The following is a 23,889-nucleotide window of genomic DNA, read 5'->3' on the forward strand; positions in this document are numbered from 1 at the left end:
CATCCAAAACTCTGCTGCCCGCACCCTGACTCGCACCAAGTCCCGTTCACCCATCACCCCTGTGCTCGCTGACCTACATTGGCTCCTTGGCCTCGCTCACTGCCTATCTCTGTAACCTCCTCCAGCCCTCCGAGATCTCGGCACTCCTCCAATTCTGGCCGCTTGCCCATCCCCTATTTTAAAATCGCTCCACCATTGGTGGCCGTGCCTTCAGCCGCCTTGGCCCGAAGCTCTGGAATTCCCTCCCTTCAACCTCTCCGCCTCACTCTCCTCCTTGAAGATGCACCTTAAAACGTATCTCTTTGACCAAGCTTTTGGTCAACTGTCCTAATATCTCCTTATGTGGCTCGGGGTCAAATTTTGTCTGATATCGTTTCTGTGAAGCGCCTTGGGATGTTTTACTACATTAGAGGCGCTGTATAAATGCAAGTTGTTGTTGTTGCTGACTCTTTACTGGAACCACAGCCTTACTCTCTCCCGGTACGCTCGAATCTTCCCCTGCTTCCAATAGTCATCAAGTTTTCCTTGAAAAGATGCAATGGTCTCTGGCCCAAACGCTCCCTGTGGCAAAACATCCCACCCTCCAACAATATTCCACGCAAAGAACTTCCTCTTAACTTTCTACTCACTCACAGTTACAATTTTACATTTTTTGAGCTGTTACTAACTTCCCAACCAGAGGATATAATGGCCCAGAAACTGGACCATTTCTCAGGCATTACGCGACCTACTAAGCCCTCCTAATGGCGGGCAGGATGCGGGCGCACCCTTCTAGGCTGGACCACCACATTGGATAAAGACAAACAGGAGGCGTCCTTTACCCATGCCTGAACCAGGTGTTGGGACCTTTGCATATTCAACGCCTGTTTCAGGTCCCCCGCTCCTACACTGGTTTGCCCTGAGGCAGCCAGCGCCATCGAGGGCTGCCCTCGGGGAAGCCCGCACGAGGGATTGGCCAACATCCAAATCTGCAGATTGTGCAGCAGGGGACACTGGTTAAGGACCAGGAGTGGAGACCCTGGCTGACACGGGAACATCACCACAGCCAAGTACCCCTCCAAGTCACACACCATCCTGACTTGGATATATCTCGGCCGTTCCTTCATCGTTGCTGGGTCAAAATCCTGAAACTCCCTCCCTAACAGCACTGTGGGAGTACCTTCACCTCACCGACTGCAGCAGTTCAAGGCGGCGGCTCACCACCACCTTCTCAAGGGCAATTAGGGATGGGCAATAAATGCTGGCCTTGCCAGCGACGCCCACATCCCATGAATGAATAAAAGAAAACTCTCCGAGTATTGGGTGTCAAGGTGATGTGCACTGATTCTCTTACCGAGCATTGGCAGGACCTGTGCAGTTAGCTCAAACGGGTCGTAGTAACTGTACTGTCCCTGTTTCCAAATGATCGCCATCGCATTGGCAGATGAGAAGATCTCCACCATTGGTTCCTGCCAGCTGCACTTGTAGAGCCTGGACCGAGAGAGAGAGAATAGAGTCCATGAAACCGGCAGAGGGAAAGACATAGGAACAGGAGGAAGCCATTCATGCCTCGAGCCTGTTCCGCCATTCATTAAGATCATGACTGATCTGTATCTTAACTGCATCTACCCGCCTTGGTTCCGTAACCCTTAATATCCTTACCCAACAAAAATCTCAGTTTTGACATTTTCATTTGACCCCCCAGCCTCAACAGCTTTTTGGGGGAGAGAGTTCCAGATTTCCACTACCCTTTGTGTGAAGAAGTGTTTCCTGACATCACCCCTGAATGGCCGAGGTCTAATTTTAAGGTTGTGCCCCTTTGTTCTGGGTCCCCCCACCAGAGGAAATAGTTTCTCTCTATATATCCTATCGAACCCTTTGAACACCTCAATTAGATCACCCCTTAATCTTCTATACGCAAGGGAAAAGAAGCCTAGACTGTGCAATCTGTCCTCATAATTTAACCCTTTTAGCAAGACCTGTTCTAATGTTAAATAAACATGATTGGCAGATATTGGTGTTGGTGCTCCAATGCGATGCATCAGAAACACTGCCTAAGTGTGTGGGGATCAGAAATATGATGTTGATGGTACAAGGACCAGGGGACACAGATTTAAAGGCTTTGGGCAAGAGATACAGGGGGGATGTGAGGAAAAACTTTTTTACGCAGCGAGTGGTGAGGACCTGGAACTCGCTGCCGACGGAAGTGGTGGAAGCGGAGACACTCAATGTTTTCAAGGGGAGACTGGATAGGCACTTGAGGGAAATAAAGTTGCTGGGCTACGGGGATAGAGCGGGGGAATGGGACTGACTGGATTGCTCTGCAGAGAGCCGGCATGGACTCGGTGGGCCGAATGGCCTCCTTCTGTGCTGTTATGACTCTATGGGGGAAAAATGGAGTCGTGCCCCCTTTGGGGCACTGACTTTGCTGGGGTGCTACTTTTAGCACCCGAACAAATTAGTGCCCCCGCGGCCAAAATTCATCGGCAGCGCCACAAGAGGGAAGCTACTGGAAGCGCCCCACCTCCCTCTTGGGGTGCTGCGAGGGAATATCACGGCGCTACATGCTGTGGCATGTCACGCCGCAGTATTGCAGACCTTCCTCCCCTTCTTAAAGGGGAGGGGCCTTGCGTGCGCGACCCGGGGTCTAGCTGGGCCACCGGGGATCGGGAGTGTTGGCAAAAGAGCCCGGCACTCAAGAGAAGTGCCGGGCTCATGGAGAGCAGCCGCAGTGGGGGGGGGGGGGGCGGGTCAGAAGGCCGGGGACGGCAGCGGGAGCATGGCCGCCTGGCGCCCTGCCTTTAATTAGCGCCGCCCCGGCCGCAGGTAGGCCCCCCCCCCCTGACCCCGTTGTACATAGCGTCCGGCGGTAAGTCAGGGGGCGCTACTGAAGATCGCGCCCTCTAACGGGAGGCGCAAAGCAACCGACTTTTTCCCCCAATGACTATGATGTGCAACCTGTCCTCATAATTTAACCCTTTTATCCCCGGTGTATCAGAAGGGAGCGATTTATCAAGAACTGGCTTTATGGCCTTGCCTCACATAGCAACAAGAAGTAGTAAATGGGAGAACAATTCCGAACTACTCACGAAGTTAAGAGTGTGCGGTCAGTGGCCGTAACCTCGTTGTACACCACGATCCGGTCTCTGCAGCCCTTGTGTAGCCATTCCAGTCGCAGTTGAATCAACAGGCCCGCTGGGCCCTGCAGGTGCCAGAAGCAGCTCTTGGAATTTGATTTGGGTCCGTCCAGCGTGATTCTTCGGCCGGGGTCGATGAACTTGTAACTGTGGCACTCTAAAGGCAATGAAACAGAAAGAAACGGCGAGTTCAGGAGGAGAATAAAGCATCAATCCCACGATTTTTCAGCGGGCTCATAAAATTGAGTGGGTAGGCCTCAAGCCTATTTCGGGCCTGATTCCTCCCATTAATTTCCAATTCCAAGAGGGTTGTGCTTTCATGCCTTTAAGACCCTAGAATTTACTTAAAACCTGTAAAGTAATCCTTGACACAATTTGTAGTCTTTTTGTTGCCACTGTTGCCTTCTAAAAGAAAGCCTTTCATGACCACCAGACGTCTCAAAGCGCTTTACAGCCAATGAAGTACTTTTGAAGTGCAGTCACTGTTGTAATGTGGGAAACGCGGCAGCCAAATTGTGCACAGCAAGCTCCCACAAACAACAACATGATAATGACCAGATAATCTGTTTTGTTTGTTATGTTGATTGAGGCAGAAATATTGGCCAGGGCACCGGGGATAACTCCCCTGCTCTTCTTCGAAATAGTGCCATGGGATCTTTTACATCCACCTGAGAGAGCAGACAGGGCCTCGGTTTAACGTCTCATCTGAAAGACGGCACCCCCGACAGCGCAGCACTCCTTCAGCACTGCACTGGGAGTGTCAGCCTATCGGAGTGGGACTTGAACCCACAACCTTCTGAGTCAGGGGCAAATATGCTACCAACTGATCCACAGCTGACACTGAACGGACTTAAGGCGGAGCTCCGTATGCAGCGGAACTCTTGAGGATTTTTATGGGTTTTTGCACCTGCCTCAACCAATGCTACATCCTCAAGCTTCCTCTGGGACTTGTCTGCCTGTGCTAGCTGTCGGTGAGAAGGGTGCGTGGTGCAGTCTTGCTCTGGGCGACTGGTAGTGACAGCAGGCCGCATTTCTACAAAAAGGGAAAGATGTTGCAATGCCGGGTACGGTAGCATAGTGGTTATGTTACTGGACGGGGAAAAGCTGTTCCCACTAGTCAGTGGTACAAGGACTAGGGGATGCAGATTTAAGGTTTTGGGCAAGAGATACAGGGGTGATGTGAGGAAAATCTTTTTTACGTAGCGAGTGGTGAGGACCGGAAATTCGCTGCACAGCAAGCTCCCACAAACAGCAATGTGATAATGACAAGATAATCTGTTTTTAGTGATGCTGTTTGAGGGATAAATATTGGCCGGGAAATCGGGGAGAACACCCCTGCTCTTCTTCGAAATAGTACTGACATGAATCAGTCATTCATGAAAGAAAGACTTAGGAAATAATACTGAGCGGCCTACGGGTGGCGCTGTCCAGGGAGAGTATAAATACTCGGGCACGGGCCCAGCTTGCGCAGGACATTCTTAACAGGATCTAGTGAAGGACACAACTAGACCTTCATGTTGTAAAACAGTTGATTAAAGCTTTGTTTAACGCTTAGACCGAGTGCCTAGTAGTTTTCTTACTTCAAGTACCGTGGGATCTTTTACGTCCACTTGAGCGGGCATGCGGGGCCTCGGTTTAACGTCTCATCTGCAAGACGGCACCTCCGACAGTGCAGCACTCCCTCAGCACTGCACTGGAAGACACGGCATTGGTCACATAATCCATTGCGTGGCTCCATGTGGGTTTTTTTTAAATTTTGTTATCTCTTACCCTCACCCCTCTCCCAAACAGCCTTGGCAAAAACTGCCACAAATATAAAAATCCATTTGCGTCATTATGAACAAGGTTTGCCTCATACACAGCAAATTATCTTGAAAGGATCACATCCATTTAAATTTGACCCTCATCCTTTAAAGGTTGCAGTCCTGTGGGATTTTTCCATGCCCCCAGCCCCCGTACTCCCCAACCCCCGCATCCTAGATTGAGCCCCCGCCTGCAGGTACAGGCTAGGTCAGGCACTCATATTTAAATTGCCTGACCCTGGAAAATAGCAGCAAGTGATACGGTAATTCAGCAAACATTGCGTGCGCCGATTACCCAGGCTTCACTTCGCTGGGACCAGAAAATCTACTCTTCCAGTCCAAATATTTGCTAATCCTCTAAATACGTGGTTATCACTCTGCTTCATACTGTGCAGGGCTCCCCGTCGTTCACTCAAAAATATTCTTGAATATGATGACTTACATCGAATTTACAGCAGAGAAACAGGTCATTCGACCCAACTGGTCTATGCCGGTGTTTATGCTCCACACGAGCCTCCTCCCACCCAATTTCATCTCATCCCATCAACATAACCTTCTATTTCTTTCTCCCTCATGTGTTTATCGAGCTTCCCCTTAAATGTATCTGTGCTGTTCGCCTCAACTACTCCCTGTGGTAGCGAGTTCCACATTCTCACCACTCTCTGGGTAAAGAGGTTTCCCTTGAATTCCTTGTTGGGTTTATTAGTGACTGTCTTATATTTGTGACCCATAGTTCTGGTCTCCCCCACAAGTGGAAATATCTTCTCTACGTCTACCCTATCAAACCCTTTCATTATCTTAAAGACCTCTATCAGGTCTTCGTCCACCTAGAAGGACAAGGGCAGCAGGCGCATGGGAACACCACCACCTCCACGTTCCCCTCCAAGTCACACACCATCCTGACTTAGAAATATATCGCCGATCCTTCATCGTCGCTGGGTCAAAATCCTGGAACTCCCTGCCTAACAGCACTGTGGGAGTACCTTCTACCACCACCTTCTCAAGGGCAATTAGGGATGGGCAAGAAATGCTGGCCTTGCCAGCGACGCCCACATCCCATAAACGAATAAAAAAAAGGCCACCCCTCAGCCTTTTCTTTTCTAGAAAAAAGAACCCCAGCCTGTTCACTCGTTCCTGATAAGTATATCCTCTCATTTAGTATGGGTTTAGTGAGGGCTGAGTAACAGATCATGGCAACACACCATGGGTAGATTTTATGAATTTTCACTCCAGACCTCAAAGCCTTTGCACGCTGGCAGCTCATAATCAGAAAAGCCCACAGGATTTTTCACCCATGCCTCCCCCTCACACCATTGATCAAGCAGCCTGTTCTGGGCTCCTGGAAGTAGAATAGCCACCCAGTGATGTACCAGAGAGCTGCCCCATGTTTTCAAATCGCTCCACGGCCTCACTCCTCCCTAGCTCTGTAACCTCCTCCAGCCCCACAACCCTCCAAGATCTCCGTGCTCCTCCAACTCTGGCCTCTTGCGTATCCACGATTTTAATCGCTCCACCATTGGTGGCCGTACCTTCAGCAGCCAAGGCCCTAAGCGTCCCTCCCTAAACCTTTCCGCCTCTCTTTCCTCCTTTAAGACGCTCCTTAAAACCTACCTCTTTGACCAAGTCACCTGCCCTAATATCTCCTTATGTGGCTCGGTGTCAAATTTTGTTTGATAATCGTGCCTGTGAAGCGCCTTGGGATGTTTTGTTACGTTAAAGGCGCTATATAAATGCAAGTTGTTGTTGACTGGTGAGGCCCATGGAACCATATCTGAGCTTGCGCCGCCATTGACAGATGAAGAGGGGAAGACAGTTGTAAAGAACTTTTCTGAAGTTGAGTTGCTGGCTTGTAATTCAGCCCCAGCTTTCAAAACTGACCCAACAAGGACTCTTGCATCCGTTACCTGCTGCTGCTGCCAAGATTTTCAGGTCCTTTTTCGATACTTCTGTAAAAGCAAAAAAAACCAGAAAGAGCTGATTAAAGTCAGTGGCATTTTGTTGCAGGGGGAGCAACAAAAGGGTAAACCCTGGTGTCGGAGAGAAGAGCTATCTATGAGCGACTACTTGTAGATGAGCCACTTTGAGAACCTACGTGTTCTCCATTACTGCTTCCCATCACCGATTAACCTCGAGATGTCTCAATTAATTAGAAATTACATTTATATAGTGTAGTGTATGTACCTTTAAGAGGAACTATGTTTTTGAAGCCCCTGTATACTGTAGTACCAGTAGTGACCACTCGGGTATATAAGCCTGTATAGCGTCTTGTGTAGTTTAGTTCACCTCCAGATTTTTTCAGTAAACACTTGTTAAAACAACTCCTGCATTCCGTGTCTCCATTAACACACGGATCTAACAGTGGCGACGATTTAGAAACGAACTTACCTGCAATTCGGCAGCACCTCAAGGGGATCGATTCCTCAGACGAAGGTCGAAGCCAGAAGCAAGAAAAAAAAAACTGGTTTCACCAGCTAAACGGGCTGGTGGCAGGTAGTGCACTGATCCTTCCTGGGCTGCGGCGGGCTAGAGCTCGATCGGGTGGCTCTGCAACGGGGCCGGGCAGCGAGTCGGGAAGCAAAAGCAAAGAAAGACAGAGGGTGGAGCACTCAGGGGGCGGCCGGTGCTGCAAAGCAGGTCGGCGTTCGGAACGAGTAGAGGGAGGGGAAAGTCCCAGAGGGTCTGCTCCACGACGGGAACGGTTCTCCAAGTAACGGAGAAACTATTGAAGAGATATATAAAAAAAAATAAAAAAAATAGAAATACCGCGAAAAGCTGCAGGTCGCAACGGGAACCGCGGAGAACAGCGTTGGCAGCAGCGGCAGCGGCGGGAAAGCGTGGGAGGCGCCATCTTAAGAACATAAGAACATAAGAAATAGGAGCAGGAGTAGGCCAATCGGCCCCTCGAGCCTGCTCCACCATTCAATAAGATCATGGCTGATCTGATCCTAACCTCAAATCTTCTATCACTGTGCATCCACCCGAACCCATGTGATCTCCCGGGAGAGGCGAAAAACCAGATAAAGACCCAATGGCCAATTTGGGAGAAAAAAATCTGGGAAATTCCTCTCCGACCCATCTAGGCGATCGAAATTCTTCCAGGAGATCACTCTGTCCCTATATTTTCTACAGTACTTACCTTCTGTAAAGGCGATCTCCACCCCAGCCAGGAACAGGAATAAAACCATCTCCTGAAATCTAACACAGAATTAGAACACAGTAGGAGCAGAACCAGGCTACACGGCCCCTGGGCCCACTCTACTACCCACAGGGCCATGACCATTCCGAACCTAGACTCATGTCCAATTTCCTGCCCGCTCCCCGTAACCCTTAATTCCCTTTACTTCTAGGAAACTATCTATTTCTGTTTTAAATTTATTTAATGATGTAGCTTCCACAGCTTTCTGGGGCAGCAAATTCCACAAACCTACCACCCTCTGAGTGAAGAAGTTTCTCCTCATCTCAGTTTTGAAAGAGCAGCCCCTTATTTTAAGATTATGCCCCCTAGTTCTAGTTTCACCCATCATTGGGAACATCCTCACCGCATCCACCCGATCAAGCCCCTTCACAATCTTATATGTTTCAATAAGATCGCCTCTCATTCTTCTGAACTCCAATGAGTAGAGTCCCAATCTACTCAACCTCTCCTCATATGACCACCCCCTCATCCCCGGGATTAACCGAGTGAACCTTCTTTGTACTGACTCGAGAGCAAGTATGTCTTTTCTTAAGTATGGACACCAAAACTGTATGCAGTATTCCAGGTGCGGTCTCACCAATACCTTGTACAACTGCAGCAATACCTCCCTGTTTTTATATTCCATCCCCCTAGCAATAAAAGCCAACATTCCATTGGCCTTCTTGATCACTTGCTGCACCTGCATACTAACTTTTTGAGTTTCGTGCACCAGGACCCCCAGATCCCTTTGTACTACAGTACTTTCCAGTTTCTTGCCATTAAGATAATAACTTGCTCTATGATTTTTCCTGCCAAAGTGCATAACTCGGCGGGGAAGAAAGAAAAGCGCTGGAGGCGCCATTTTGATCCATCGGGGACGGAGGAAAAGCGCGGGAAACGTCATTTTAGATTTTCAAGATGCCTAAGACTGGCAATATTACTGCTTTCGATAGTGTTATAGAAGATTGGACCACATATGTGGAAAGAGTGGAGGTATATTGCAAGGCGAATGAAGTAGCGGATGATAAAAAGGCATCGATACTTCTAAATCTGATGGGCGCAAGGGCATACGGGCTGTTACGAAACTTGATCACTCCAGCCAAACCGATGGACAAGAATTTTAAGGAGATTGTTGATACCTTACAGGAACACTTAAACCCAACACCGCTGCTGATAGCGGAACGATTCAAATTCTTCAGGAGGAATCAGCACAAGAATGAAAGTAACGCTGATTACCTCACCAAATTACGAAAGCTGTCAAAGCACTGCCAATTCGGGGCAGGACTGGCAGATTCTCTACGAGACAAATTCGTCTGCGGTCTCCTAAGCGAAGGAACACAGAAGAGACTACTTTCTGAGAAAGATTTGACACTGGACAAGGCTTTCAGTGTGGCTGTATCATACGAAGCAGCAGCAAGAGGAGCTGCAGAGATACAGCAAAAGCCACAGGACTTCGGCACCCATGAAATGACACGGGGTTTCGAGAGATGTTATCGCTGCGGCAGATCCACCCATGACCAGAAGGACTGCTGGTTCAAGGACAAAGCATGCAGGCAATGCGGAAAGATGGGATACATTGCACGTGTATGCAGATCTGGAAAAAAATCCGCTGACAGTAAAAAGGTCAATAAGGAAAAGTACAGAAAGGTACAAATGATGACGGACAGTAGCTCCGAAGACCAGAAGAGCGATAGCGACTCCGGAAACAAGAGACTAAGCTGTCTCAAATTACATAATGTAATTGCCAAAGAAGATTACCAGACCATTTGGGTTACCCTCACGACAGCGGGGTCCCCAGTCAAAATGGAGCTAGATACAGGATCAGCTCTGACCGCCATGAGTCGACGGGATTACGAGCGGCTATTTCCGCATATACCTTTGAAAGACACATCCATTGTCTTGAAGACATATACGGGGCAGAAAGTATACCCCAGAGGGAAAATAAGGGTGCCTGTTGTATACAACGGCAAGGAATACAGAAGTTGTATTTATACGTTCTGCAAGATGGTGGTCCACCGTTGTTGGGACGTGAATGGATCAGAAAGATACGTTTAGACTGGCACTCCATTCAGGCACTGACGGTGACCAGTAAGAAAAAAAATGATGATGACGTCATACCTGGACGATTAAAAGAAATCTTGGCTAACGCCAAAGAAGTGTTTCAACAGGAACTAGGAACCCTGAAAGGCGCCACCGCCTCAATAAAAGTGGAAGATGCGGCAATTCCCAAGTTTTTTAAGGCAAGGCCGGTGCCATACGCAATTCGTCCAGCCGTCGAGGCAGAGCTGGAGAATTTGGAAAGGACAGGCGTGTTATCCAAGGTAGATTGGAGCGAGTGGGCAACACCCATCATCCCGGTCATGAAGAAAACGTTGAATAATGATAAATCTGAAGAACAGAGAAAAATTTGCATCTGTGGGGACTTCAAGGTGACTGTAAACCCGGTTCTTCACACGGTACAGTATCCTCTTCCGAGGATAGAAGATATTTTCGCCTCACTATCCGGAGGGAAACGTTTCACCAAAATTGACTTAGCACAGGCATATCTACAGATGGAGGTTGAGGAGGCCTCTAAAAAGTATCTCACGATAAACACACACAAAGGCCTGTACCAGTACAATCGACTGGTTTTCGGAGTGGCATCAGCTCCGGCTATCTGGCAAAGAGCTATGGAGCAAGTCCTGCAAGGGATTCCGGGGACTCAATGCTACCTAGACAACATCCTTGTAACAGGAGAAAACGACAACGAGCACCTTGCCAACTTGGAGCAGGTGCTCACGAGGCTGAGAGAACGGGGCCTACGAGCAAATCGCCCCATGTGCGAATTTTTCCAGAAAACAAATATCATATTGTGGCCATGTCATTAACGAAGAAGGGTTGCATAAGTCACCTGAAAAAATTGAAGCGGTCGTAAAGGCCCCAGCGCCTGAAAATGTCTCACAATTAAGGTCGTTCCTGGGATTAATAAATTATTATCATAAATTTTTGCCAAACTTGTCTACGGTTCTGCACCCTCTTAACGCACTGCTACAAACGGGAGTAGTTTGGAAATGGAGCGAAGACTGTAAACGTGCCTTCCATAAATGCAAAGGCTTGATCACGTCCAGGGAAGTGTTGGCTCATTACAACCCATCACTGCCAATCAGACTGGCGTGCGATGCATCCCCTTACGGCGTGGGAGCGGTATTATTGCGTAGATTCCCTGATGGCTCGGAGCGGCCGATAGCTTTTGCGTCACGCTCATTGAACTCAGCTGAGCGTAACTATGCCCAGATCGACAGGGAGGCACTCAGCCTGGTGTGGGGGGTGAAGAAATTCAACCATTACCTACACGGACAAAAATTTACCTTGTTGACTGACCATCAACCCCTCGTCTCCATATTCAACCCTAAAAAGGGCGTTCCCATTATGACAGCGCAAAGGCTACAGAGGTGGTCCCTTTTCCTAGGAGCACACCAATATGACATAGAATACAAAGGAACAAAACAGCATGGGAATGCTGACGGGTTATCGCGCCTACCGTTGCCAACGGTAGAAGAGGCGCCTACAGTGGACCCAGTGGAGATGTTCCACTCGACCATAGTGGAATGTCTACCGGTGACAAATTCTACCATTGAAAAGGAAACGCGAAATGACCCGACTCTCTCACGAGTCTGCGATTTAACGGTGAAGGGATGGCCAGCACATGGCGAACCACTGTTGCCAGCATTCTCGCAAAGAAGAGAACAGCTGTCAGTGTGCCGAGGAACCTTGATGTGTGGATCCAGAGTGGTGATTCCACCCAAACTCAAGGATAAAGTGCTAAAGGAGCTTCACGAGGGGCATCTGGGTGGAGTGAAAATGAAGAACTTAGCCAGAGTGTTTGTGTGGTGGCCAGGTATCGATGGAGACATCGAAGAAATGACCAAGAGCTGTCTAGGATGCCAGAAGGTCCAAAACGCCCCACCACAAGCCCCTCTACATCCATGGGAATGGCCCTCATCTCCATGGCAAAGGGTACATATCGACTTTGCTGGTCCATTTATGGACTCAATGTTCTTAATCGCGGTGGATGCACACTCCAAGTGGCCGGAGGTAATAAAGATGTCCTCCACCACCACGGAAAAAACCATCACAGTATTAAGGACCATATTCGCCAGGAATGGGCTGCCTGAACAGATCTGTTCTGATAATGGACCGCAATTTGTATCCGAAGAATTCAGGAAGTTCTTAAAAAACAATGGGGTTAAGCACTACACGTCCGCCCCATACCATCCCGCCACCAATGGATTAGCTGAAAGGTTTGTCCAGACCTTCAAGAAGGCCATAAAGGCCATGGGTAATGAAGACATAAATCTACAACATAAGGTAGATAACTTCTTGTTTGCGTACAGGAATGCAACACATGTGGTTACAAACCAAACCCCCGCCATGATGTTTTTCAATAGAAGACTAAGATGCCGGCTGGATTTGGTCAAGCCAAACGTCAGAAGGGACGTAGAGAACCGGCAATTTCAAAGCATGAATGAAAGGCCAACTAGAACCTTCCAGATAGGTCAACCAGTTTTGGCCCGGGACTACCGTACCGAGAAATGGCAGCCTGGAACTATTTGCACACGACTAGGACCGCTGATGTATACCGTGGACATTGGTGAAAGCATAATAAGGCGCCATGCTGACCAGATCATAGAGTCATCCGAAAAGGGACAACCTACACCACAACTCTATACGCCTAATGATGAAGCAGAGATACCCATAGTATCTACCTCCGATCCGGTGATACTGGAACCAGATGAACCCGACACTGGCATTGAAGCCGAATCGACCTTGCCAAAAGAACCTACTACACCACCGAAACCTACTACACCACCGAGGCGTTATCCAGACCGAGTCAGGAAGCCTCCAGAGAGACTGAATTTGTAATTGATTAACTTCAGCAAATGTGTAGATTATTGTTCTTGTAAAAATGTTATTTAATGATTACTTAAAATGTTATGTACTATTTATCTAAAAGGGGAGGAATTGTAGTGTATGTACCTTTAAGAGGAACTATGTTTTTGAAGCCCCTGTATACTGTAGTACCAGTAGTGACCACTCGGGTATATAAGCCTGTGTAGCGTCTTGTGTAGTTTAGTTCACCTCCAGACTTTGTTCAGTAAACACTTGTTAAAACAACTCCTGCATTCCGTGTCTCCATTAACACACGGACCTAACATATAGCGCCTTTGAACTGGTAAAAACATCCCAAGGTGCTTCGCAGGCGAGTTAACAGTCAAAAAAAAAGAATTGACACAGAACCACCAAAGAAGGAGATATTAGGACAGGTGACAAAAAGCCTAGGTGTTAAGGAGCGGCTTACAGGAGGAGAGAGAGATGGCAAGGCAGAGAGGTTTAGGGAGGGAAGTCCAGAGCTAAGGGCATAGACGGCTGAAGGCACGGCCGCCAATGGTGGGGCAGCACCATTTAGATAGATAAAATACATATAATGGGATAGAACAAGTTGACCCAAGACATTACTTTCAGATACAAAAGGAAGAGAGGTCCCGGGTTCAGTGTGGGAAGAACACATGTAGGAATGACCTTGGTTAGCATTCTTTACTGAGAGGATGATTAATGGCTGGAACAGGTTATTAGGGAGAGCGGTTGAGTAGTTCAGGACACTGAACTCATTTGAACTTTACATAAGAACATAAGACGTAGGAGTAGGTCATTCGGCCCATCAAGCCTGCTCCGCCATTCAATATCATGGCTGGCCTGATCTTGGCCTCAACTCCACTTCCCTGCCCGCTCCCCATAACCCTCGACTCCCTTACCTTTCAAAAATCTGTCTATCTCCATCTTAAATATATTCAATGACCCAGCCTCCACAGCTCTCTGGGGAAGAGAATTCCAAAGATTCACGACCCTCTGAGAGAAGAAATTCCTCATTTCCGATTTAAAAGGGTTTCCCCTTATTCTGAAATTATGCCCCCTAGTTCTAGATTCCCCCACGAGGGGAAACATCTTCTCTGCATCTATCCTGTCAAGCCCCGTTAGAATCTTATATGTTTCAATAAAATCCCCTCTCATTCTTCTAAACTCCAATGAGTATAGGCCCAACCTGCTCAACCTTTCCTCATAAGACAACCCCTTCATCTCCGGAATCAACCTCGTGAACCTTCTCTGAACTGCCTCCAATGCAAGTATATCCTTCCTTAAGTAAGGAGACCAAAACTGTACGCAGTACTCCAGGTGTGGTCTCACCAACGCCCTGTACAGTTGAAACAGGACTTCTTTACTTTTATACTCCATTCCCTTTGCAATAAAGGCCAACACTCCATTTGCCTTCCTAATTACTTGCTGTAACTGCATGCTAACTTTTTGTGATTCATGTACAAGGACCCCCAGATCCCTCTGTACCTCAGCATTTTGTAATCTCTCCCTATTTAAATAATGATTTTCTTTTCTTTTTTCCTACCAAAGTGGATAACCTCGCATTTTCCCACATTTGAAAAACAACTAGCTGTTGTAATGGGAAGAAAGTAGGGATGGTGTTCTGGAAGGATGAAATCAAATGGGCTTGAAGGTCCTTTTCACCCAAAACAATTGTACAATTTCAAAGTAGGATAAAGGCAATGTAGAATGAAGTGACCAGGCTCGTAGCAGTCTCGTAGGTTGAAACCTTGCAGTGCGTTATAAGTAATAAGCACGCCTATTGCTATTTTAGTGAAGCATAAACCCCTTTAGAAACATAGAAGAATAGGAGCAGGAGTAGGCCATTCGGCCCTTCGAGCCTGCTCCGCCATTCAATATGATCATGGCTAATCCTCTATCTCAATACCATATTCCCGCTCTCTCCCCAGACCCCTTGATGCCTTTTGTGTCTAGAAATCTATCTATCACCTTCTTAAATATATTCAGTGACTTGGCCTCCACAGCCTTCTGTGGTAGAGAATTCCACAGGTTCACCACCCTCTGAGTGAAGAAATTTCTCCTCATCTCAGTCCTAAATGTCCTACCCCGTATCCTGAGACTGTGACCCCTCGTTCTAGACCCCGCCCCCAGCCAGGGGAAACATCCTCCCTGCATCCAGTCTGTCTAGCCCTGTCAGAATTTTATACGTTTCAATGAGATCCCCTCTCATTCTTCTAAACTCTAGTGAATACAGGCCTAGTCGACTCAATCTCTCCTCATACGACAGTCCTGCTCTCCCAGGAATCAGTCTGGTGAACCTTCGCTGCACTCCCTCTATGGCAAGTATATCCTTTCTTGGGTAAGTATATGGCAAGTATATCCTTTTTTATTTTTATTAAAAAGCGGAGAGGAATTTCATACTGACGTGTTTGTTACTAGCACCGTACAGCAGGATTTCAACCACCTTTCTTCCTTCCATGTGGTGCTGTAGGCCGTGCGTGCTTTCATCACAAGGCTTGCATTGCTCTCCTTTATGGTGCAGGTGCCATGGGGGAGGATTGTACACAGTGGGGAAATGGACAATACACCAGGAAAGAGGCAATGTCACCTTCCCGGAGGGTTTTCCAGGATGGAGAATAGGAACATAGGAACAGGAATAAGCCATTCATCCCCTCGAGCCTGTTCCTCCATTCAGTGGCTGATCTGTGACCTAACTCCATATACCCGCCTTTGGCCCATATCCCTTAATAACTTTGGTTAATAGCTGTCAATCTCCGATTTAAATTTAACAGTTGATCTCGCATCAATTGCCGTTTGTGGTAGAGAGTTCCAAACTTCGACCACCCTTTCTGTGTAGAAGTGTTTCCAAATTTCACTCCTGAAAGGTCTGGCTCTAATTTTTAGACTCAGCCCCCTCGTCCTAGAATCCCCAACCAGCGGAAATAGTTTCTCTCTATCTACCCTGTCTGTTCCCCTTAATATCTTGAAAACTTCAATCAGATCATCCCTTAACCTTCTAAATTCTAGGGAATACAGCCCTAATTTGTGTAATCTCTCCTCGTAACTTAACGAGGTAACTTAATGAAGTCCGGGTATCATTCTGGTAAATCTACGCTGCACTCCCACCAAGGCCAATATATCCTTCCTAAGGTGTGGTGCCCAGAACTGCTCACAGTGCTCCAGGTGTGGTCTAACCAGGGTTTTGTATAGCTGCAGCATAACTTCTGCCCCCTTGTGTTCTAGTCCTCTAGATATAAAGGCCAGCATCCCATTAGCCTTTTTGATTATTTTCTGTACCCGTTCATGACATTTTAATGATCAGTGTACCTGGACCCCCAAGTCTCTTTGGACCTCCACTGTTCTTAGCTTTTTACCATTTAGAAAGGACCCTGTTCTATCCTTTTTAGGTCCAAAGTGGATGACCTCACATTTGCCTACATTGAAATCCATTTGCCACAGTTTTGCCCATTCACTTAATCTGTCGATATTCCCGTGTAATTTTATGCTTTCATCTGCACTGCCCACAATGCCGCCTATCTTTGTGTCATCGGTAATTTGGATATGTGGCTTTCTATGCCATCATCTTAAGTCGTTAAAAAATACTGTGAATAGTTGAGGCCCAACACAGATCCCTGCGGGACACCACTAGTCACATCCTGCCAATTAGAGTGCCTGCCCATTATCCCTACTCTCTGTCTCCTGCCGCTCAGCCAATTTCCGAACCAGGTCAATAGTTTGCCTTCAATTCCATGGGCTTCAACCTTAGTTAACAGTCTCTTATGCGTCACTTTATCAAATGCCTTCTGGAAGTCCATATAAATAACATCCATAGACATTCCCCTGTCCAACAGACAACTTCTTCTTCTTCTTAGGCAGTCCCTCGGAACCGAGGATGACTTGCTTCCACATTAAAAATGAGTTCACAGGTGACTGATGAGTCCAATGCGGGACCTACAGTCTCTGTCACAGGTGGGGCAGATAGTGGTTGAAGGGGCGGGTGGGTGGGGTGCTTGGGTTGACGTCGCTCCTTGCGCTGCCTGCGCTTGGCTTCCGCTTGCTCCCGGTGAAGAGACTCGAGGTGTTCGGCGCCTTCCCGGATGCTTCTCCTCAACTTTGTGCGGGCTTGGGCCAGGGATTCTCAGGTGTCGGTGGGGATGTTGCACTTTTTCAAGGAGGCTTTGAGGGTGTCCTTGAAGCGTTTCCTCTGCCCACCTGGGGCTCTCTTGCCATGCCGGAGCTCCGAGTAGAGCGCTTGTTTTGGGAGTCTCGTATCGGGCATGCAGACAATGTGATCCGTCCATCAGAGCTGATCGAGCATGGTCAAAGCTTCGATGCTGGGGATGTTGGCCTGAGCAAGAACACGGACGTTGGTGCGCCTATCCTGCCAATGGATTTGCAGGATCTTGCAGAGGCAGCGTTGGTGGTACCTCGCCAGTGCTTTGAGGTGCCTACTGTACATGGCCCATGTCTCTGAGGCATACAGCAGGGCGGGTATCACTGCTGCTCTGTAGACCATGAGCTTAGTGCCAGGTTTGAGGTCCTGGTCTTCAAACACTCTCTTCCTCAGGCGACCGAAGGCTGCACTGGCACACTGAAGGCGGTGTTGGACTTCGTCGTTGACGTCTGCCCTTGTTGACAGTAGGCTCTCGAGGTATGGAAAATGGTCCACGTTCAAGGCCTTGTCGTGGATTTTGATAATTGGGGGGCTGTACTGTGTGGTGGGGGCAGGTTGGTAGAGGACCTTTGTTTTACGGATGTTTAGTGTAAGGCCCATGCTCTCGTACGCTCAGTGAAGGTGTTGACAACAGCGAGGTCGAGCGGACCACAATGCATCCTATGAAACCCAGGCAGAGAGGACCTGCGGGAAGGAGGGAGGAGGACAGAAGCATTATGTGTGTGTGTGCTGGGCCGTTGTAGCAGAGCCTGGTCTCCAATCGTCTTGGATCCCCTTGCCATTGGACCAAGACCTTGCTTTGTCGAGCCCGTGTGGTAGCTGGTGTGCAACGGCCACCCCACGTTAAAAGAATTCATGCACAGGCATCTTCCACCCTTTAAAATGAAGTTCGGGACCTGGAACGTCAGGACCCTCATGGACAACCCCAACAGTGACAGACCGGAACGCCGTATTGCTATCGTTGCCCGAGAGTGATGTGCCTTCTACGAAAAAAATCCCAGGCACCTTTTTAAAGCTTTGGGATTGTGTGGCAGGGGCAGTTCCTTTAGGGGGCGTAATCGGTCAGGGTCCGGTCCAATTACCCCATCTTCCACCACACAGCCGAGGATACAGAGACGGGTTGTGTTGAAGACACATTTGTCTTCGTTGTAGGTTAGATTCAGCTTTAGGGCAGTTTTTAAAAATCTCGCAAGATTTAGATCGTGGTCTTGCTGGTTGTGCCCGCAGATAGTGACATTGTCCAGATAGGGGTAGGTAGCTTGTAGTTTATTCTCGTCAACCATGCGGTCCATCTCACGTTGGAAGAGCGAGACCCCATTTGTTACCCCGAAGGGCACTCTGAGAAAATGGAAGAGGTGTCCGTTCGCCTCAAAGGCGGTGTATGGGCGGTCCTCCGTTCTAATGGGGAGCTGGTGATACGCGGATTTGAGGTCAATAGTCGAGAAGACTCGGTATTGCGCAATCTGGTTGACCATTTCTGATATGCGGGGTAAAGGGTAGGCGTCCAGCTGGGTATAAATATTAACAGTCTGGCTGTAGTCAATTACCATCCGTTTCTTTTCGCTATTTTTAACTATGACTACTTGGGCACGCCACGGACTGGTACTGCATTCAATAATGCCTTCCCGCAGGAGTCTGTCCACTTCCGCCTTGATAAAGTGTCTGTCTTCCAGACTGTACCGTCTACCTTTGGTCGCTATGGGCCTACAGTTCGGAGCGAGATTAGCGAATAAAGAGGGCGGGCTGATTTTTAAAGTTGATAGGCCACAGACTGTGAGTGGCGGCTGGGACCCGCCATATGCTAGCGTGACACTTTCGTGGTGGCACTGGAAGTCCAGGCCCAAGATTACATTAACACAGAGTTCTAGCATCACGAGGAGTTTAAAATCCTTGTAGTCCGTGCCTTTTACAGTTAGTGTTACCACACAGTAGCCCAAAATGTCCGAAGTGTGGGGCTTAGCAGCCATAGCAATTCTGCTCCGTGTAGGGGTTACCGTTAATGAGTGCCGCCGTACCAGGCTAGGGTGGATAAAACTCTCGGTACTCCCACAGTCAATTAAACATTTCGTTAAATTCCCGTTTACCTGTATGTCCATCATGGATTTTGTCAACGGGTGTGGCCTGGATTGATCCACCGTGATCGAAGCCACTGTTGGGCCCTGGGCGGCCGTTGAGTCGGGAAAAGATGGCGGATCCCAAGATGGCAGCCCGCACGGCACGCACGAGGCGGTGACGGAGTTGGAAATCGGATTCCCCCTGCAGACTTTGCTAAAATGTCCCTTTTTCTTACATTTGAAGCATGTAGCGTCCTTCGCTGGGCATCGTTGTCTGGGGTGCTTGGCCTGGCCGCAGAAGTAGCATTTCGGGCCTCGAGACATTGCCGCTGTAGTAGGCCTCCTGGGTGAACTTCTGTGTGGGGACTCCGGCGGTGTAGAGCTGGTCTGAGACCTGGATGGGGAAGATGGCTGATTCCAAGATGGCGGCCCGCTCGGCGCGCACGAGGCGGTGAGGGCCGCATGGCCGGAAGAATAAGAGTCAGAGTTTTTCTGGGCCACGTCCAGCGATCGCGCAGTGGCCACTGCCTTTTTTAAGTCCAGGACCTCCTTCTCCAGCAGTCTCTGCCGGATATAATTCGATTTGAGGCCCGTGATGAAGTAATCGCGGACCAATTCGTCAGAGTACACGTTGGCCGTCACGGCCTTGCAGTTACAGTCCCGGACCAAGTCCTTTAGGCCCTGTAAGAAATCGTCCATTGATTCCTCAGGTCGCTGCCTGCGTGTAGCCAGCAGATGTCTGGTGTACACTTCGTTTACTGGCCTCTGGTATTGGGCCTTCAGGATAGTGATGGCCTCCGTGTAAGAGGTGGCGTCCCGGATGAACGAATAAATCCGATGACTAACGCGAGTAGTCAGTAGACTCAGTTTATCTACCTCGCTAGCCGATGAGGCCCTCGCGAAGAGTTCGAAGCATTTGAGCCAGTGTCCAAATTGATTTGATGCTTCAGCAGAATGTGGATCCAAGTCCAGACGCTCTGGTTTTAGGAGTCGATCCATCCTAGTATTCTTTAGTGATTAAAATTGATGTGCCTTCAATAACCACAAAACTAGAAGTTAATGGGCTAGATTTTCAGTATAGACAGTTTTGGGGCGCTAACCTTAGCGCCCGCCCGAAGTTAGCGCCCGCCCCAAAGTAGCGCCCCGTTGCCGGAAATTCAGTGGCTTCGCCCTAAGAGGTTGGTGGAGCGCTAAAAGAGGCGTTCCACTACTATCTTTAGGCGCTAAGCCGGCGGTGCAGAGCGCAACACCCGCGCTCGGGCGCAGCGCACAGCAGACACTCTGGTGCCAGTGAGCTCTTAAAGGGGAAGGGTGCATGTGTTTTTTTCAAAGGCAGAGTCTGGGGGGAAAAGAGGAGGAGGAGGAGGAGGAGGTGGTGGTGGTCGGAAACATAAATAAACCGTTCACAACAACACACTGGATCCTTCCACACAACACATGCAGACTGCCTTTTATAGTGCAGGAGGAGTGCCCTTTAATTTGCGCTCCCCAGGGTGTGTTGCGTTCCATTTTACAAACGCTCTGGACGCCAGCCGCACAATCGGGCGGTCCGACTGAAGTTTGGATTCGGGGCGGCCAAAGGGCGTTGCACGAGGATGTGACGTCATTTTCTGCGTGCGCATCCGGGCGGCCGCTAAACTTTGCGCCGGCGCTAACGGGCAACTTAATTTGGGGCGGGGCGCAAACTGCGCTGCGCCCGGGCGCTACACGCATAGTGCCCGAAAATCACTTCTCTTAAGGCGCTAACTGCTGGCGCAAGCAACTGAAAATCTAGCCCGTTGGCTTTTAATCACTAAGATCAGAGCTAACATCTCAACACACCGACTGGCTCACAGGAATGAGTCATACAGATCCTGGAATCTTTATGTAAGAGAAGTCAGGGGCGGAGCCAAGAGCCAAGACCTGGAACCTTCCAGGTTAGTCAGGAAAGAGGAAGTGAAACTATACACAGTGTGGGGGAGGGTAATATACATGAGTGCAAAACGAATACAGGCAAGACAAACAGATTTCATTACAGAGAGCTCAGACGTTTTGACATTGACATCGCTGCCCTAAGTGAGACCCGGCGGGCAGGGGAAGGCCAGCTCAAGGAGCAAGGTGGTGGCTACACCTTCTTCTGGAAAGGCAAACCTGAAGAAGAATGTCGCCTCCATGGGGTAGGCTTTGCCATAAAAAATGAGCTAGTTGGGCGTCTCAGAGACTGTCCTAGCAGTATAAACGAGCGCCTCATGACTCTTCGGCTCACCCTAGTCCGGAACCAGTGCGCTACAGTCATCAGTGCGTATGCCCCAACACTGGAAGCCACAGACGAGACCAAAGAGGAATTCTACTCCAGCCTCGAACAATCCCTGTCCCAAGTCCCAACGGGCGACAAGCTGATCCCCCTTGGCGACTTTAACGCCAGAGTTGGAAAGGACACAGACCTCTGGGGAGGTGTGATCGGCAGAGAGGGGGTAGGGAAAGCCAACTCCAACGGTACCCTCCTCCTGTCGAAATGCTTAGAACATGGCCTTGTCATAACCAACACCTTTTCCGTCAGAGGGACAAGTACAAGGCTTCATGGCAGCACCCTCGCGCCAAGCACTGGCATCTGCTGGACTACGTCATCGTCCGAGCGAGGGACCGCAAGGACGTCCGCATCACCCGTGCCATGACAGGCGCTGACGGCTGCTGGACAGACCACCACCTAATCCGCTCTGTCATCTCCATCAATGTAGCCCCAAAACAGCGGCAGCAACAGAAACAGTGCCGCAGGAAAATTAATGCTGGAGCACTCAAAGACCCCGTTAAGAAAGCCCTATTCAGCCTGCGCCTCACAAACAACCTGACGACTCCCAGTGATGCAGAGACACAGAGTGCCCACAGCGCCTGGCCTGCACACAAGGCCTCCATAATCAGCACCTGTGAAGAGACACTCGGTCACTTGACCAGGAAACACCAAGACTGGTTCGACGAGAACAACCAGGAGACCCAGGAGCTAATAAACCGCAAGCGCAAGGCATTCCTGATCTGGAAACAGCAACAGAACTCGAGAGCAAGAAAGCAGCTCTACAGACGCCTGAAGGCCAAGGTCCAACAAAAAACTCGCGACCTAAAGAACAGATGGTGGGTGGAGAAATTGCAGGAGATCCAGCAGCTAGCCGACAACCACGACATGTGTGGATTCTTTAGCGCAGTCAAGACCATCTACGGCCCAAGCACCCAAGGCACTATCCCACTGAGGGCCAAGAATGGAGAGGTACTCATCAAGGACAGAGAGGCAGTCAGTGGCCGCTGGAAGGAGCACTTCGAAGATCTCCTTAACCGTGACTCTGTCTTCGACACGAGTGTCCTCAACTCCATCCCACAGCATGCTACCCGCCACCGTCTCAGCACAACCCCAGCCCAGCATGAGGTTGAAAAGGCCATCCGACAACTGAAGAACAACAAGGCCTCAGGAGCAGATGGAATCCCTGCTGAGGCACTAAAGCATGGTGGAGAAGCACTACTGGCGCGAATTCATGAACTCATTTCTCTTATCTGGAAGGAGGAGAGCATGCGAGGGGATCTCAGAGACGCTGTAATTGTGACCATCTTCAAGACAGCTGACAAGTCCGATTGCAGTAATTACAGAGGAGTTTCCCTGCTGCCTGCCACAGGGAAAGTCATCGCAAGAATCCTCCTCAATCGCCTTCTCCCAGTGGCCGAAGAGCTCCTCCCAGAGTCGCAATGCGAATTCCGCCCACTAAGGGGCACAATGGACATGATCTTCACCGCACGTCAATTACAAGAGAAATGCAGGGAACAGCACCAACCGCTGTACATGGCCTTCTTTGACCTCACAAAGGCCTTCGAAGCTGTCAACCGTGAGGGATTATGGAGTGTCCTCCTCAAATTCGGCTGCCCTCAAAAGTTTGTCACCATCCTCCGCCTGCTTCACGACGACATACAAGCCGTGATCCTGACCAACGGTTCCACCACAGACCCAATTCACGTACGAACCGGGGTCAAGCAAGGCTGTATCATCGCACCAACGCTCTTCTCAATCTTCCTTGCTGCAATGCCCCATCTCACCCTCAGTAAGCTCCCCACTGGAGTGGAGCTAATTTACAGAACAAACGGGAAACTGTTCAACCTCCGTCGCCTCCAGTCCAGATCCAAGGTCGTCTCATCCTCTGTCGTCGAATTACAGTATGCAGACGACGCTTGCATCTGTGCTCACTCGGAGGTCGAACTCCAAACAGACAACATGGGAACGGTAGCATAGTGGTTATTGTTACTGGACTAGTAATTCAGAGGCGTGGAGAAATGATCCGGAGGCATGTGTTCAAATCCCACCATGGATGCTTTATAATTAAATAAATCTGGAATTAAAAGTTAGTATCATTAATGGTGACCATGAAACTATTTGATTGTTGTAAAAACTGGTTCACCAATGTCCTTTAGGGAAGGAAATCTGCTGTCTTTACCCAGTCTGGCCTATATGTGACTCCAGACCCACAGCAATGTGATTGACTCTTAACTGCCCTCTGAAATGGCCTAGCAAGCCGTTCAGATGTACCAAACCGCTAGGAAAAACACCACACGGACTGCAGTGGTTCAAGAAGGCGGCTCACCACCACCTTCTCAAGCGCAATTAAGGATAGGCAATAAATGCTGGCCTTGCCAGCGACGCCCACATCCCATGAATGAATAAAGAAAATAAAAAGAAAGCAGA

At 49.1% G+C, this 23,889-nt stretch overlaps 1 protein-coding gene across 1 annotated transcript in view; it reads right to left on the reverse strand.

Annotated features, from left to right (window-relative positions):
- Positions 1–23,889, reverse strand: part of tmprss6 (transmembrane serine protease 6) — a 97,133-nt gene that overhangs the window by 40,230 nt on the left and 33,014 nt on the right. The window contains exons 6-8 of the mRNA XM_085969620.1: positions 6,823–6,864; positions 3,069–3,273; positions 1,334–1,470 (exon numbers count right to left, since the gene is read on the reverse strand). Coding sequence (XP_085825746.1) covers positions 1,334–1,470; positions 3,069–3,273; positions 6,823–6,864 — 384 coding nt within the window. The remainder of the gene's footprint in view (positions 1–1,333; positions 1,471–3,068; positions 3,274–6,822; positions 6,865–23,889) is intronic.

This window comes from Somniosus microcephalus, chromosome 28 (genome assembly GCF_052327205.1).
Source record: "Somniosus microcephalus isolate GS21.2 chromosome 28, FLI_Smic_1.0, whole genome shotgun sequence".
Lineage (NCBI taxonomy): Eukaryota > Metazoa > Chordata > Chondrichthyes > Squaliformes > Somniosidae > Somniosus > Somniosus microcephalus.